This window comes from Akebia trifoliata, chromosome 3 (genome assembly GCF_017979445.1).
Source record: "Akebia trifoliata isolate Shusen 1 chromosome 3, ASM1797944v1, whole genome shotgun sequence".
NCBI lineage: Eukaryota > Viridiplantae > Streptophyta > Magnoliopsida > Ranunculales > Lardizabalaceae > Akebia > Akebia trifoliata.
In genome coordinates this window covers 47151833-47170361 of record NC_141377.1, presented here as the reverse complement: position 1 = coordinate 47170361, position 18529 = coordinate 47151833, and the positions used below count along the sequence as shown (strand labels likewise).

At 36.1% G+C, this 18529-nt stretch overlaps 2 protein-coding genes across 2 annotated transcripts; both read left to right on the top strand.

Annotated features, from left to right (window-relative positions):
* The first annotated feature begins 4214 nt into the window (after positions 1-4214).
* LOC147407453 (V-type proton ATPase 16 kDa proteolipid subunit) lies at positions 4215-8857 on the top strand. The gene is made up of 3 exons (XM_086436034.1): positions 4215-4398; positions 4516-4801; positions 8395-8857. Exons 1-3 carry the CDS (start codon positions 4320-4322, stop codon positions 8525-8527), a joined length of 498 nt encoding a protein of 165 aa, XP_086292160.1. The 5' UTR covers positions 4215-4319; the 3' UTR covers positions 8528-8857.
* Positions 8858-10469: 1612 nt separating this feature from the next.
* Positions 10470-18116, top strand: LOC147407452 (alpha/beta-Hydrolases superfamily protein). Its single transcript, XM_086436033.1, has 9 exons — positions 10470-10880; positions 11510-11746; positions 11862-11908; positions 13707-13825; positions 13908-14071; positions 14815-14924; positions 14997-15096; positions 17204-17327; positions 17837-18116. Exons 1-9 carry the CDS (start codon positions 10711-10713, stop codon positions 17960-17962), a joined length of 1197 nt encoding a protein of 398 aa, XP_086292159.1. The 5' UTR covers positions 10470-10710; the 3' UTR covers positions 17963-18116.
* The last annotated feature ends 413 nt before the right edge of the window (positions 18117-18529 follow it).

The window sequence follows — 18529 nt, the reverse complement described above, 5'->3', positions numbered from 1 at the left end:
TCACTTATTTTTGCATAATTCTGACAACATTTATATAGCAGGTTAAGCTTCTTAGTTGACATTAACATCTGGCTAAGCTTCCCTACCAAATTGTCTTCTCTCATTCCAATCCATATTGACTGATTGAGGGAATGCTTACTTTAAATCGTTCAAGATGAAGAAGTGCCACTTAGCTAAGTGGTAAGACTCGTGGAGGTTGTTCCCAGGTCCTAGGTTCAAACCCATTGAACCCATACTCATGCTAACTATTAACAATATTCCTGTGCTAACCAAACATTTACCTATTTAAAAGAAAAAAAATTGTTCAAGATGTAAAGCTGTTTGAAGCTTCTGCCTTCCCATTTTCCTTCCTTCTATGCAGATTCACATGGATGCTCAATATTTCTGCATCGAGATGTGCGGAGTAGTCATGCTGGTAGCACCAATAATTTAAGGTATTCAGAAAACTCTGATCCTCAACATAGATCAACTTCATAGGAGGTGGCTACTTGCTCTTTATACAATATCTGAGAGTAGCATAATCTTACATGATGGTTGAGCCTTCAAATCATGCATTTGTTATTAGAATATATACTGATAATACTATCTTTAGTACCAAAGATAATATGAAAATTTATTCAAACCAAATGAATTAATATTAGTTGTATTTATAACTAAATACTAAACATTACATTCGAACCAAGTTCGCTCGAATGATTAAACTCGACACCCAACTTGACCTGAAAACTCAGCTGAATTGTTTCCAGACTGTCTTGATAGCACTGGGTTTGGCTTGTATTTGAACCTTGTAATGTAGCAAAATAATTGGAACCTTGTAGCTAATGTGGTTTGCTCTTGTATCTTGGCTTGATTTTTATTTCAGCTTCTTGTTCCTTTTTACATGCAGATCCTGGTCTGTCCCTGCTTTTATAACACACTTCTTTTTCTCCTTTTCTGAGATTCTTGATGCAGTTGTCCTTGATTACTTACTTTGGTTAGAATTAGGGATTTTTGGACCCGTTCCGTGCTCTTAATTCCATGTTCATCACCATCATTATCAACCTAGCATTACTTTTCAAAAAAAAAAAAAAAAAAATTATCAACCTAGCGTTATTATTGTTGCTGGTGGTGGGTGGAGACTATGGTCTGGATGATAAGAATCACAATGTGGATCACTCGTATGTAGACAAATAAAACATAAAGGTGACATTCTGAGATGTTCTTTTGCTCTTGGCATCCAGGTTTTGTAATCCAGATATCGGCTTTCTTTAGATCATGTCTGATTGCCAATGCTGCCAGACATGTTTAACATTTAGTTTACACCGTCCTGAAGATTCACCCTTTTTTGGACACAATTTGTTCTATACTCTTAATTCTTGTTGACACTATTAGCTCATGAGGAAACTATTGCACATACCCATCAGTCGAAATGTTGTCTATCTCCCAACCCAGAATCTAATCAATCAGATTTCTGATTAATTTGGTTGGTTTCGATCTTAGAAATTCGATCCTCTCTAGACTTGCTTGTCCAACAACGTGGTTTGCAATTTCACTGAATATTTATGCATGAATTTTTCAAATAATACAGAATCCATAAAAATTCAGACAAATCAACTTCTTGAAAAAAATTCACCTTTTAACATTGTTCAAATAATTCATTATTTGTTCAAATATAAAGGAGCAATTTATTTTTCCCTTAACTCAATCTCTATGGTAATATGTTTGTTTTCTCTCCTTACGCTTCATGGTTTCAGCATCAGACTAAGCCTAAGATTTTGCAAAGGTTTCTTAGTGGGAAATCTTACTCGGTTTAGATTAGAGAGTATGTTTTGCATTTATGAAGCTATGTTAATAGTACTATTAGTTCATAAAAAAACTTCATATTGTTCTTAGTTTTAAATTTGTTCTATGTGTAGAAATATCTCAATATTCTTGGTTTGTAGGATAACTTAATAAGATTTCAATTGTTCTCTTGGTGTCATGTTTAGTAGATTTTTATTCATATTTCAAGTCAATCGTATGAGTTCATTAACATTTTAGCGAAATTGGACAACATTTAAGTTGTGCAAGCAATGATGAGAAATGTATTCAAATGTGTATATCAAAAAGATTTGTAGAAGGATAAATTAAAAAATGATTTATTTGTGACGATTCTAAAAACTGAGATATTAAAATTAGAGAGTTTTTATTGCCACACCAATTAATTAAATTATATGTGCCACACCAAAAAAAATCTTCACACATTAATTGAAAAAACAAATTTATACACTATTTTATTTTACTAAACACTAATGTTTTAGGGCAAAACAAAGCAAATGAGATTCAGACTACCATCCTAGATCCATCACCACAACATCTAGTGTTAATGTCTCACAACATTCATATGAGATTCAGGCTAGCATCTCCATTATCAAAGCATCACCACAAACATTTGCTCAATTGAGTATCTCCCACAACTAAAATCATATAATATTTTGATTAAAAACACAAGAAATGTGTTAATCAGTCCATTTATGCATCTTGTTGGGTTTTTAAGTTGCATCCATTCTGTTATACATTTCATCAAACACATTTAACGCCTATTAAATCAACACAAATTAAAGTAAAAGCTTACCCATAAAACCTTCTTCGTTAGAAATTACCCACTAGTGATTGAAATGAAAATTGAAAAAAAAAAAAAAAGTGTACAAAAAAATCTTTTTAGCTCTAGTAATACTAATCCCTAAATTGCAATAGTGCAACACACACACATGCAGAGAGAGAAGAGTTCGAGAGGTTTTGGTGCGGACAACTACGTCGAAAGCGTTGCCTGGTAGGTAGAGGTTGATGTTTGCAACGTGTTCCACTTGTTGAAGGTGTTGAAACTTGGAGGGTGATTATGACGAATGTATCTCAGCTTGAGACCATACATTCATGGAAGAAAAGACGAAGGTGATGAGGTTAGTGATTTGTTTGTTTGTGATGGTCTCTTTGATGATTTGTTGGAGTTTTCGGCATGATTTGGTGTAGTAGTTTGTGGTGAGTCTTGATTACGATGGAGAGAAGAAGAGAAGGAGAAGGAAGGGTGAGGTCATGGTTGAAGAGAGAGAGGAGAGAGAGAGAGAGAGAGAGAGGATGTTTTTGAAATCCATTTGAAACTCACCATGGTCTGAGAAGTCACTCTCCCTTGATAATGAAGTAGGTGGGGTGTTCCTTCTTTTTTTGTAGTTACTTCTCACACCCCATAATATTTATTAAAGATTTAAAATTGGTGTGGTAGTGGTAACTCCCTAAAATAGTAAGCTTTATGTAGATTGTGAGTTTTTTTTTTTTTTTTATTATAAAAATATCTAGATAATAATTGACCATTTTTTTTTTTGTTATCGGCAATAATTGAGCTTGAATAATATATCTGAACCATTTGTAATTGTATGTTTGTTGTTCTTTATCATTTTGGTCAAATTTCGAATCGTACTCAAATTAAACCCGTAACAAATTCTTTGTGTAGACCGAATAGCTAATTATGGCCAACCAATGAAAGAAAGGGCAAAGTACTTGCCATTGGTTGAAACTCATGGTATTTTTTCGCATGGTTTTAAAATTCCTTTTGACGTCTTGTCTTAGATGAGTTTTTCGATATGTTTGAGTCGTCTCGTTCAATAACGAGACAAATGAACCATAGTTTTAAATCTCGTGTGATACATTTGATTTGCCTTTCCGTTTCGTTGGAGAATGATACCGAGACATATCGGACGAGCTGTCTCGGTCTCAGGGTCTCGAACTAGATTTATAAAACCATGTTTGTAGAGCAAAGTGTCCCTACGTTTATTATTAGGGGTTGTTTGGTAATGGATGGAAGTCTGTTTCAGATTTAAATAAAATTATATTGAGAATTTCTCGTAAGCGGCAAGGGACAGGTCATGGGTAATGCGAAAATCAAATAAGCTAGTGGATCTATCTTGGGCTTTCTAAATTTTTTAAATCAACTAAAAGCCCAATACAAAAGCTGCTTAAATAAAAGGCCATAAACAAACTCCCCCATTGGGATTGAGAATTTCTCGTAAGGGGCAAGGGAAATGTCGGTCATGGGTAATGGGAAAATCAAATAAGAAATTGGATCTGTCTTGGGCTTTCTAAATTTTTTAAATCCACTAAAAGCCCAATTCAAAACTGCTTAATAAAAGGCCATGAATAAACTCCCCCACGTGTGGGAGTTGTGTGACTCGTGTGAATTATGATTTCTATGATTCTGTAAATCTTACCAGATTATTTTCAACCAGAGAGAGAGAGAGAGAGAGAGAGATCCACACAGAAAGAATTTCTAAGATCGGATCGAAGTCTCTGCGAAAACATACTCGAAAATGTCTACCACGTTCAGCGGCGATGAAACTGCTCCCTTCTTCGGATTCCTGGGAGCTGCAGCTGCCCTAGTTTTTTCATGTAATCTAACCCTAACCCTAGATCCATCCCTATATTATTGTAAATTTATTCTTAATTGTGCGCAAATCAATTTGTTTCTAGGGTTTTAATATGGATCTATGGGTTTTTATTTTCCAGGTATGGGAGCTGCTTATGGAACAGCGAAAAGTGGTGTTGGTGTGGCTTCGATGGGTGTGATGAGACCAGAATTAGTAATGAAATCGATTGTTCCAGTGGTTATGGCTGGAGTTTTGGGTATTTATGGATTGATTATCGCTGTTATCATCAGTACTGGAATTAACCCTAAAGCCAAATCTTATTACCTTTTTGATGGTTATGCTCACCTTTCTTCTGGTCTATCTTGTGGTCTTGCTGGTCTTTCTGCTGGAATGGCGATTGGCATTGTTGGTGATGCTGGTGTTAGGTATTTCCAACACCAACTGTTTCATTTATATGCTTATTAATAATAATTGTAATTGGTTTTGAGAAACTAGTTTTTGGATAGATCTAGGGTTATTTGTTCGTTTGAATTTGTGTTTTTACATGATAAAGATCTCACTTTTGTTGATTTTTTATGGGTGATTTTTTATTTATTTATAATTTTTTTGCTTTCTTTAATTTGAATGTCATTATTTTCTGTTTGGAGCCGTTTATATGTTTTAGATTTGCATATGTTACTAATCTCCCCATTGATCTGTTTATTTCTGAACGCTGATGCGGGAATTGTGTCTGTTGCAGAGTATATGAGCTTTGTCGTTTCTTGTGTTGCTGGTTATTTGAAATTGTGAATATGGATTTATTTAAGCTTGATTTTTCTTCTGCGTTTTTCACATGCCTGAGCCCATATATTTCCTCGTTATATATATAGGATTTTCACTGTTTTCTTTCTCATATTCGCTTTCCCTTGTTGGACATTTGATGCCTTTTGAAAATATTAGAATTTCTTTGCCATACTTTCTGTGAAATAGAAGTTGTTTCGTTATCTTCCTTTGTAAAATGGGCACGCCCTTTTACCATATGGTTTGTGGATTTACATAATGGGCATCATCTTGATTCAACTTTTGGGTATATACATTATTGTTCCTTGGAAGGAGTTTTCGGTTCAAGGGATCGTTTTCTCAATCTTGAGATCTATTTTCATTTGGAGGAAGGTTTTCTAGGAGTCTAATGGAGTCTTCTTGGAAGATTTCATAACAAAATGGGATTGTGTGTGTAGCATTGATGTGTAATCTGTTTTTTGCTTTTTGTTTGTTTCCCGTTTTTGTAGCTCCTTGCATGGTCATCTCGACTGTGTCTTCTTAATAAAGATCTTTCAGTAATTGAAAGAAATAGGGATTATAATTGTGTGATGTGTAGATTATGTAAGCTGCAATCCTCTCATATTCTCCATTACTGCTGTGTTAAGCCCACTTCTTTATATGCTAAATAAATGGTGGGATTATTATCTATTGGTTCATGTATCAATGCACCTAGGACTAGGGGCATTTGATGGGTATGTGATAAAATTGTTGCTTTCGAGAACTGAAACTCTTGTCCGGTACTTTCTGTTTCACTACCGGAACCAGTAGGAACTAGAATCATTTGTATATAATAAATTCTGGTTTTGGGTTTTTGAATCAAACTAGAACTGATAGGGCTTAAAACTATCTTGTGTGTTTGTAGTGCTAAGGATGTTGAAAGGGACTTTTTCCTTTTTTTTTTATTGACACTATATCATATAAATGTGTAAGCGGTCCCACGACTGCCTACTTGAGTCCTGGAATCATAATGCATTGTAACCGGAACTGTTGTATGTGTAATAAGTTCAAGTTCTGGTTATGTTTGATACCAAAACCATCTCCTACTCGATGACACTCCTCCCCAAAAATAGAACCAGTCACACATATAATTGTTCGTCCGGTTCCTATGGTTCTGATTCTGGTACTAATATAGGAAGACACGAAATTGGGATAATTGGTTCCAATTCTAGCCAGGTATTTGGGCATCTATCTGCTGTATTAGAAATCTAAGTGGGGAGACTTCACATCTTTGGTACTAATTGTTTCCTGTTCCGGTTTTGGGTCCCACTGGTTTTGAATCTGTTGCTGTACTATATCAAAATACTCAACTTTATCCTTTTGCGATTGGTACAGTCACCATGAAATTAAATTTCGAAAATAAACATGTGAACGACGTGTAGTTTTTTTTTAATTAATAAGGGAAAGAAATATACAGTGAGGGGAAGGTCGAGGTGACCCTCCCCAAGAAAAAATCAAAAAAAAGAAAAAAAAAAAGAAAAAAAAGAAACAACAAGCAACTAAGAAATTTCAACGCTACAAATATTCTCCCACCGGGACAAAAAGTCCTAAAAAAAACCCTCTAAATTCTTTAAAGATTTTGCACTAAAAGAATAAGAGCCCAAGAATTGAAATAATCAACTCTTGTAACGATTGCGTCTTTCCTTGAAAAATTCTAGCATTTCTTTCTAACCAAATTTCTCAAAAGATCGCAAATAGTGTTAAACTTCAAATCAACTTCTTGGCATAGCGAAAACTCAATCCCAATTGAAGTCATCCCCTGAGGACGCCTCTAATTGAACCCAGAGCACAACAATCCATCCCAAACAAGGAAAAGAAATAATCCCACACCACCCTTGCTAACTTCATAATGAACTAGTAAATGATTGGCAGATTCCTCGTTTGACAAACACATGCAACACCCATTCGGGCCACAAAAACCCCTTCTCTTTAGAAGATCTTGCATTTGAATTCTTTCCCAAACTGTCATCCAAACAAAAAAAACTACCTTGGATGGCACCCTTGGTCCCCAAACTGCGACATGAGGGAAAGTCAAATCTCCACTCCTACTTAGATCTTTATAGAAGTCTAACTTTAAATTAGCTTTTTTTTTTATTGGGTACCCACAATCTCACATCTTCCTCCTGAGCGCCTCCTGACACACTATCAAGGTAACCCATCAACTCAGAAACCTTCGACATCTCCCAATCATTCAACTACCTCCTTAGACCCAAGTCCCATCCTATAAGTTAGCTTATTGCCCTTAGATAGGTAGATCGCTTGCCACGCGCTCAATCTTCTTGAAATGATGAAAGCATTGAAGTTTATTGCAGAACATAATAAAAATTTATTTTATTATTAGCTAAATGAATATAAAACTATTAATGACAAGAATTTTCACAATTAGTGAAGGTAAAATAAGAGAAAATAAGGTACTATTGAAACTTAAAACCAAAATGGAAAAATATTTCAAGAAGATTTTCATTGATATGTGAAAGTCAAAAGCACTAGCTCCAACAGCACTCCTCCATCTTGCAATCGTTGTAATCATAATCATTCTGTTCCTCCATTTAATACAAAGGTTCATGATTCATTGAAGAATACAGATTTTGCACTAGTTGCCAACCCGACCCATTTCCTTTATCTGGGTTGGGCAGTGCTGTGCAAAAGCACTATACTGGTGGTGTTACTTTTGTCCTGCAAAGAAACGTAGGACAAAGGTAACTAAATTATTACCTCATAATTTTGTTGTATTGGTCTCTACTCTTATATTGCAAAATCAATAGTCTAATTAGGCTGATCTTTGACTTGTAGATTCACCGAGAGGTGGTCCTTAATATTCATGGGGGTCAAGGTCAATGTAACTCTAGTAAAAATTGTGGACTTGAAGGCCAAATATCATGATGGGTCTGTTCTGTTTATTAAACTGATTTTTTCTCTCTTTAATGATACCGTCGGTTTACACTAAAAGGCAAGAACCACCATTTGATGCATCCATGTAAGGGTCACTTTGTGTGAAGAACTTTCCTGACAAATGATTACAACTGTTCAGTCTATTGCATAATTTGTTATTGTTGAGGATTTTTCCTCTTAACTTGGCTGCTTTGTCCTCCAACCCCTAAAGGTGAAATTCATGGATTGCCAGCATCACTTCTTTATATCCGATTGCTTTGAGTGCTTCCCAATTATAATTTCTTAAATTAATGTACAAGCTTTCTGATTATTTGATTATATTTTGCAGAGCCAATGCACAACAGCCTAAGCTCTTCGTTGGTATGATCCTGATCCTCATCTTTGCTGAAGCGCTGGCCCTGTATGGCCTCATCGTGGGTATCATCTTATCATCCCGAGCTGGCCAATCCAGAGCTGACTAAGAAGACTATTTGCCTGGTGATCTGTTGGTATCCCTTTGCCTTCAATTCTTCTCTGGTTAAGTTGTGGTAGTTCAGCACTTGTAGTGTTCTAGAAAATTCTTCACTCTGAAGACAACTACTACAACACCCTCAAGTGTGATGGTGGTTTGTGCTGATTGTAGAACTATGAATGAATTTCTCTCTGAAGTTGAACTTAAGGTTCTGTTTCTCTTTAGCTATTTGGTTTATGTATTTTGCAGACGTATAAGCTAGTGCCGGTGTCGAAATTGTCACTGGAAACAGTGAGCATATAACTTATATTCAACTCCTCGGTTATAATTTTTTATTTAATTTAGTTTGTTCTTTAGGTAAATTAGGAGCTATTAGAAGATTTACTTGAGCTCATTTTTGCCTTTACTTTCCCATTTCACAAGAAAGATAATATAAGATTCCTGATGGGCATATGAAGAACAGCATGTGCTAAAGTGAGTCAGCCTTGTGCAATAAATTGATCTACTCAAAAGAAGAAAAAGAAAAAGAAAAAGAAAAAAACTTGCTGTGTGGGTCACTAGTTTGATGTGTACCAGTGAAACTTTGGCACCTTGACTGTTAGGGTTATAGTAAAAAAAAATGTATGGCCACAAGGTCATAGTAATAATTTGCTATTCTTTTTTGGTGCCACAAGGTTCACATGGGCAACATTACACATCAAAATTGTCGTGATGGTTATATCCAATTTTTGCAGGCATTGGTTGATGAGAAAAATGTTTTTATTTTATTTTATCTCTACAAAGCAAAACTAAAGATGTTTTACAGGAAATTACAAGAGGTGGCACTCCACACCCCCATGAGAAGCTTTGCAAATTTTAGAAGATAGGTATGATGGTTACTGATGGTGTGAGATGGTTTAAAGCCCCTACTGGCAAATGGGAAAATGGAGAGTAAAATAATGTGCTCATCACCAGCAACAAATATGTTGCTTTACCAAAAATGTTAGGGTTCATCAGAGAAGAAGATGAGATCGAGTGATGGTTTCTGTGGCAAATGGTGGCTAGGAAAAAGGGTGAGAAGGAGATTGGTGTGCCAAATAAGCATGGTAAAGCATGTATTATCACAAGTATATTCTGGTCATTAGTGCTCATCTTTTGGATGATATTATCCCTATCTCGAGGTGATTGATCCCGATCTAAAGCTATGTGGTAGCCTACATGGCCGACATAACTGTCTTCCATCAAATGTTTCTCATCATCTCTAGCAAAATTTGAAGCTGACCCTTATAAAGAGTGAAGATTTTTAAATAATAATAATAACAACGAAGGATTGAAGAAAATAAGGATGTAAATCTAAGAATAATGTTCACAATATCGGTTGATACATTCATATTTTAGAGTTTTCCACTAAGTGCCCTCAAATTATGGGAAACTACTTCAAAATATTTATAGAACACCAAAAATATGAATATATATATATTATGGAGTTTTGCAACAACTAATGACATACTCTTATCTCATTCTTAGGAAAAAAATAAGTTAATCATCAAGTATATACTTTATGAGAGAGCACAAAGACTCACTTCATTGAGATGAAAAGTTTGATGTCATGCCCTACCCTTTTTATACATTGTTGCACATTGAAATGGGTCTCGGCAATTAACCTGGAGTAGCAAAATAAAAATAAAAATGATCCAAGTCAATGGTTAGGAATCAAACATGAAACGTTATAATATCTAGAAATGAATAGAATTGACAGCGTGTGCAGATCCACCAGGGTTAGTGGGCCCAAGAATATTGCACAAGACAATTCAGGACCCAATGACGTGGCACACCGTGATCCCTTCACATAGCTTTATATATACGGAGTGGTGGCATCAAACTTGGACTCGCATATGCGTCACGGCCAACGTAACCAACATGATCGAGCAAGTTCCTGGTTCTCAACCACATATTGTTGTTTCCTGATTCGCTACTTCCCAACTCACCTTATTAACTGTGATCAAGCACCTAGTCAATGCCATCTTCTTTGACCTTGGTGTTTTAGGTGATTTAATTAATTGGCAACAAAATACTCTTTTCGCTATGAACAATTAATTGTTCGAAGTTTCTGATTCTTGAGAAATCGATTTGGGTCGGACACGAAACCAAAAGTCAGCGGCCCATGGTAGGAAATAAGCTATAAAACTTGGTGAATGTTTGGAATCAAAGGGAATGCTGAGGAGGTGGTCGACTTCAGTGGCTAGGATGGCTGAAGAGATTACGAAAACCGACATGGAAGCTTCGAGGAGATCGAGGAGTCTTTGGCCATCTGTTCTTCGATGGATTCCTACATCTACCGATCATATTATCGCTTCTGAGAAACGTCTTCTCTCCTTAGTCAAGTATCACTCTTCCCTTCCAAATCCCTAATTTTTGTCTGTCCAATGGATTCTCGTATCTGATTTTTTCTTTCTTTTTCGGAATTCATCTCTAATTGTAGATATTAGATTTATTAGAATTCTCCAACTTTTGATTTATGAGTCAAATTGTGAATTTTAGGAGAACCTAGGAATCAGAATTCTCAATTTTGGGGATGAACCTTATTTCATTCAGTTTACTCGTTATATATGAAGAAATCTTGTTTTGATTTGCTCAATTTCTGAAAATTTCTTCAATTTTGAGTATTAAATGTATTCGTAAACATAGAAAAAGCCGAATACCTGAAACTATTGGATGTGCTTTTATTGAAAAACCAATACCAAATTACCAATTGCTTTACGTTCCGGGTTTCTTCAATTATCTAATCCTGTCAATCACTCACAATCGAGAAAGCTAACAGTTTTCGGAGGAGATTTCTGTCATCATCAAAATTTTCAAATTCCGTTACCATTTTCGTGAAAACTACTGGGCGAGATAATTACTTTTGGTTGAATAGTCTATAATATAGTACAAGTGGCGAAAATGATAAATTTTTTCTATTTAAGTGTTTGATAGCCTCATTGGCTGATTTGGAGACTTGCTTGATTTGCAGAACTCCATATGTTGTAGAGCAGGTTAATATAGGATCAGGGCCACCTGGGTCTTCAGTGAGGTGGTTTCGATCTTCGAGTGATCAACCTAGGTTTATCAATACAGTTACATTTGACAGTAAGGATGATTCTCCAACCCTTGTTATGGTCCATGGATATGCTGCTTCTCAAGGATTCTTTTTCCGGAACTTCGATGGGCTTGCTAGTCGTTTCAGAGTCATTGCTATCGATCAGCTTGGGTGAGCCATCCTTACTCAAATTCTTTGTACATTCCGAACTCTTCTAAAATTCTTCAAGGATAAATGTCCCACCCACTACACTTAATTTTTTTGTGATGTCCATTTTCATTTTCAGTTGGGGTGGGTCGAGCAGGCCTGACTTTACATGCAAAAGCACTGAAGGTTGGTAATTTTGAAGCCTGTTTTAAGCCAATTTACTTTGTTTTTGTTCATATTTGTTTTAGTCTGTTTGTAGACATTAAATTCTTGTGCAACTGATGGGAAGCTTTATAGGTTAAATCCAAAATCCATGAATAGATACGTGCACTCATATAACATGGACTAGTGAAAAAATAATCATTATGCTGATTCTACAATTTCTTTTCCATCAAATGTTGTCGTTTTCTTTTCTCTTTTTCTTATTCTTTTTTATTATTATTATTATTATTATTATTATTGTTATTTATTTATTTTTTTGGTTGGGGGGGGGGGGGGGGGGGGAGGGTAGCCAACCTCGAGTTTTTTGCAATAAGAAAACCTTTATATGTGGCTTGCAACGAGCCATTAATATGCTGTTTTGGTTTCATGTAATTTTAAAAAAAATATTTTCACGTATAATTGTCCATAGAAAAGGGAAAAAAGATAACAGGAACCTATATTGCACCAAATCCAACTGTAGGATGTTTCACTTTTTGAAACCTGAGATGCATTTTATTCTGGGGAAGGTGGTTGCCAAGGATTATGTGGAAGGTCGCATGTAATAGGTTTTTTCCTTTCTATTTTGACGAAAATGTTTTTATGGTTAACATCTAATATGTAAAGTAGAATAGGGCTCAAACCCTAGCAGGTTTTCCTATACTGTTTAGAAAAAAATTAGATCTAGAATCAAGAAGCTGTAAACAGGTATAGAACATCTGTAGAAAATAACCTCTCTCTTTTACTATGCTTCGGCCCTACTTGATCTGCTGCAAACATTTTCCTGGAAATATTTCTGCCATTTTTAGCTACTTAGTCATGCCAAAAATTTACAAACAAGGAAAATGCTTGCATGGTGGACCATACTTTTTGCTCCTAAACAGCTGCTGCAAGTATTTAAGTATTAAACTGATTGCAAAATATTTTTCAGGGAGGCTTGACGTTGACCCTTGACCAAAAAACAATTCTGTTCCCTTTCTCTTCCCCCTTTGCCACCACCAGCTGTTGATTTGATAATCATGTTTATATTGTTTCCAATAAAAAAATTGTTCTTTTCAAGATTAATATTTATTAATTTTAGTTACTACACATCTTTATGGGAATTAATTATAGTGTCAATAAATGATTGTAGGCTTCCTAATCATTTTATCTTAAACTTCAGCAGGCGACTCTACAAAGTACATGGTTGCTTATACCTGATCGTTCAACATGGCAAACTCAATGATTATTACTCCCATCACAATTCATTCTGCAAACCCTTTTTTCTCAGTGTGTCCTCACATATCCTCTATTTTCTTTCCTTGAATACCCATTTAGTTCCCCCCTCTTATAAATTTCCTCTCTCTATATGATATTTCTTAGGGTAGATTTTTCATATATAATTTTTGTTTTTGGAAATTGCTTTTTTATGCTCTGTTAGTCCTTCTTGGGATGCACAAGCGCTAGTAACATTGATTATATATGATGATGGAAATGGAGGATGGGGATGGGAGCAAGCTCCAGCCCTTACCAAAGCATCTCAACATCATCATCATCAAAGCATTGTCCCAACTCCCAAAAGTTCGGGGTTGGCTGAATAATCATGTTCCTCCATTCCTAAAACTTCTCAAGGAGGAGAAATTCTCAACTTTATCTCATTTCTCTTAAACAATAGTTTTTTTTTTCTTTCTATTTTTTGTTTTTGGCATCATATATTAATGGTTCTAGTTGAGAACTTTGGATTTTAGGATACAAAATTTTTTGAAGACTGTCCATAAAATATTCCTCCATTTGTGTTGTCCTGCAGAAACTGAGGCTTGGTTTGTTGATTCCTTTGAGGAATGGCGCAAAGCAAAAAACCTCAGCAACTTCATTTTACTTGGTCATTCTTTTGGTGGATATGTTGCAGCCAAGTATGCTCTCAAGGTAATTTTTTATCAATGCAGTTCTTGGTGAATGTCCATATCATTTGTCCCATTATTGATGTTGGATTTTATTTCTCTTTCAGCATCCTCAACACATTCAACATTTGATTTTAGTGGGACCTGCTGGTTTTTCATCAGAATCAGATCCTGCCAAGTCCGAGTGGCTAAGCCGATTCAGAGCGACATGGAAAGGAGCTATTGCAAACCATCTTTGGGAGAGTAACTTTACACCGCAGAAGATTATTCGGTGATTTCCTTTCTCCTCTGTGTTTCCAAATACTTCTTTTGTAACATTTTATGTTCTCTATATCACCATGATCAACGGTTGCAAATGTGCATTGCATTTGTAGTTTTCATAGACTTAATTTAATTTTTAGTTTTAAAGAATCAAAGGTACCAGTATACTTGTTTTTTAATCCTCTCAAATCTCAAAAAATATTTGCTCTTGCACATTCCAAGACATTTTGAAACTTTCCTTAGACATTCAGTGTTTTGGGGTCAATGTTACATTCCGGTTTCAGTTGAGATCGGATTATTCCGCCGAAACGTCACGAAACTTTGATCCAAGATTTAGTGAATTGGAATAAAGTAAGATGTGAGCTCAAGTTAAGGTGGAGAACTGAACCAAGAATTGCCTTTCTTCATCATCAATCAAATAACTGTTTGTGACCTAGGATTCTATTTTATCATCAATCCTGTCACCGTTCCATTTAGGATTTGATCTTCATTTTTATGGAGTTCTAGCTCAGAACTGCATACCTATTGTAACTTTAAAAAATGCTACGTTTCTTCTTGCTTCTTGTGATCGTATTGTTGTAATGAAGGTAGGTTACTTCTGTTGTACCTGGACATTAGAAGAATTTTATTTCATTGACTGAATGTTATGGCTGCTATTATTTATGATCTTTAGTCATTTTCTAAAAGATATAGTTGATTCAACTTGCAATAATAATTTTTATTTGTATCATTTTTTATTATTCTATTGAGCAGAGGTTTAGGTCCTTTTGGCCCAGATCTCGTTCGCAGGTACACCAGTGCTAGATTTGGTGCATATTCAGTTGGTGAATTATTAAAGGAAGAGGAGTCCAGATTGCTCACAGGTAATTTTAAATATTTATTGTTTAATAGCACATTTGGCTTACTATTTTTCTAACCCGTTGTTTCCCTTGAAGATTATGCATACCATACTCTAGCCGCCAAAGCTAGTGGAGAATTGTGCTTGAAGTACATATTTTCTTTTGGAGCATTCACACGAATGCCCCTCTTACACAGGTTCGAAGATTATGAGTTCTTTGCATTTATTTCCTAAATCATTTAAAATTGAAATGTTTTAGTTTCTTTCTTGCTACATGCCCCATTGATAGACTTAGCTTCTCACATTCTAGAACCATGCAATACCAAAGCTAACCCACTTGTAACCAAGTCAGCCTTCCCCAATGAATCCTAGGAGCTCCCTCAAGTCCCAAAGGCACTCACCACACGGTAGAAGCACAAACAACTAATGGAAGAGGAACTAGTATCTCTTACACTCTCTGGATTTTACATTCTTTGGGATTTGCTCATTCTAAGCCGTGCTACAAATGAGAACCTTTTTCCTTTATGTAGATTTGGGGAGGTGGAATGGAAGGTTGAATCTAACCAGAGGAGAGATTTACTGGGCAGACCTATCTGTTGCAATTTTAGTACAAAAGTTCCCGTACTTTATCAAGTTTGTTACTTAGCAAACCTTACTTTATGAATCAGGCTAGCTTGACTAACTTAGTATGATTTGAAATCTTACTATGGTTCTTTGGGCCCACATGGATTATCAAATTGGCAATCCAACACCAGTATTCTAGATTTCATGGAAAAACTCAGATGCAAAAGAAAAAAAATCTTTTGAGCTTGATCGAAGATGTTGAAAGTGGATTAGCTACTGAACTCCTAAATTTACAACTAAAATTCAACTGTGAAAATTAACTTTTTTTCTTTTGATTTTTTTTTTTCTTCAAAGTTCTTAGAAAAAGTTGATGCTTATTTTTTTTCAAACTCCTGTATGAAAAGAATATAGGAGTTTGACCTTTTTCCCTGAATCTGAAAAGGGTATGCCTTACATTTAGAGTCCTTTTAAACACAAGAAATTGGAATGGAACAAAACTGTTCTATCACTACAACTAAAATTTGAAAGAATTAATAATCTTAACACCATCTATTGTATGCTTTCACTCTTAGTATCAACACTTCGTTATTTTGAGAAATAAGGCCTTTTTAAACTAATAATCTTCTTGGAATTCTATAATAAAGACAGAATCATGAGATTCTTACCTTCCTTCTTTCGTAGCTCAAATCATTCATTTGGAGTAATTTAATTCTACATGTAGAACCCCAATTTACCAAACATTGAGCAGACTATAAATAGATGCTAATCCACAATATATTTCTTGGCAGACACAAGTTGACAGCCAAACAGTGGACTGAAACAAGTAGAAAACTTCTGTAAAGCAACATATTTTTACAACATATATACCGAACTCGAGTAAAGCCCAACATGATACACTGTTCACACCATTGCCTCTTTGGATCACCCTGTTGAATATGTTGGATTATCAGATGTGGGCTGTTGGATGAATAACAAAGTTTTATCCCCAAAGATTTTGGATCAGCTAAACCAATCATGTTCCTCCATTCCACTCTGTCTAAAGCAAAATCTCGCCTTAACCAACCTTGCCTACTTCCCACTGCAACCGGGCTCCACTGCAGCGCGTTGCTTCAGGGGAATGCCCTAACACATGAACGGAATGAAATGTCTGATTAAGATTCATTTTACAGGGTGGTGGAGTTTTACACTGGCTTCCAACCTGACACAACTTTCCCAAATCCAGGTTTGGGAGTGGCAATGTAGTGTAAGTAGTGTAAGGGGGACACTACACGGGCGAAATTTTTTGGATGAACATAAGAAATTTAAGAATAAAAAGGGGAAGGATGCGGGCTTAACCTAAAACAGGTCATTTAGACCAACTCTCTCAGATCTTTGTTAAATAAATGGATCATGTTCATTAGTTTCAGAATGTGATGGTGTTTCAGTATTCGTGGACATCATATGTACACAAAAGGAGACCATGAAACATCCCGTCCCCTTCCAATGAGATCAACTACAATTAAAACCATAAGTTAGAGAATGCTGAGGCTGTCTTACCAGCAAAGTTAGATAAATGGAAGACCATTAAAAAATGATAAACTTTGAATGGACATCATTCACTAAGGCTCTTGGACCCTGAAATATGATCTATAGCATACCAGTCATCATAAAACTATGCATTACTTTTTTCCTTTGTGAAGGCAGAAACTGCCTTTAGCGACATATTTACTTGTTAATTTTCTCTATCACATTTGAGTGCAGTGCATCGGAATGGAAAGTACCAACTACTTTTATCTATGGCACTCAAGATTGGATGGACTACCAAGGGGCCCAGGAAGCTCGCAAGCTTATGAACGTCCCCTGTGAAATCATTAGGGTTCCTCAGGTCTCTCTCTCTCTCTCTCTCTCACACACACACACACACACAAGCACACAGGCATGCACCAACAAACAATAACTGAATTGTTGGACAGATACTCAGCTTCCCCCTCCCCCCTATTTTTCGTACCAGTAACCCTTAAAATATTGATCCTTGGGGATTGTAAAGCTCTTGTTCGGTAAGTCCTAAGGGTGATGCATCTGGTCCCCCGACATTGAATGACCACCACTTATGCCTACTTTACCAAAACAACTCAATAAGATGACTTTAATCATTTGAAAAGAAAAGGTTATTGTCCCAGAATTTCAGTTGGATCATTTTTGGGCATGTGAAGTATAGGCCCATTGAACAGTGAGGCCCTGACCCCCCTGGCATGTTCTGTGGATGCATCTATAAGAACTGTTATCCATTTTGTGGTGTTTGCAGGGCCTCTGAACCTTTTAAGGTGTCCTTTCACCAAGTGTGAACTATGAGAAACCTACTTATTAATCGAGCTTTCTGATAATTGGTTGCAGGCTGGTCACTTTGTATTTATAGACAACCCAACTGGATTCCTTTCGTCCATCTTCCATGCTTGCCGCAGATTTCTCTCACCTGAATTCGAATATCAGTCCCTCCCTGAAGGCCTAATTTCTGCTTAAGTTAAGAAAGTGTATAGTTTTCTATTCGATTCTCATTATATTATCCTTGTCAAAATATGATAGATTCCTAAATTTGGTTGTACTGATCAATCATTGTATGTGGTACTTATCTATACATTTGTAGCAATATACATGGCACTGCACAGTTCTTTGATCTGACTTTGATACTGATGTGTTCCTGAGATCCCACCAATTTTCTTGGGGCCTAATCTCTTCTATGGATTTGCATGCCAAAAAATTTCAATCCTTTGATTTTGAAACCTCTAGAGATCCAACTCCAGGACAGATTGGTAGGCTTGGACTGGTCGGTGGGCACCTTCGATTTGGCTTCCTGAGATCCCACCAATTTTCTTGGGGCCTAATCTCTTCTATGGATTTGCATGCCAAAAAATTTCAATCCTTTGATTTTGAAACCTCTAGAGATCCAACTCCAGGACAGATTGGTAGGCTTGGACTGGTCGGTGGGCACCTTCGATTTGGCTTGCATCTTGTTTTACAGCCTAACAATAACTCATCATTGGTTTAGCTCATCCCCCCCCCCCCCCCTATCATCAAGTTGAGTTGATG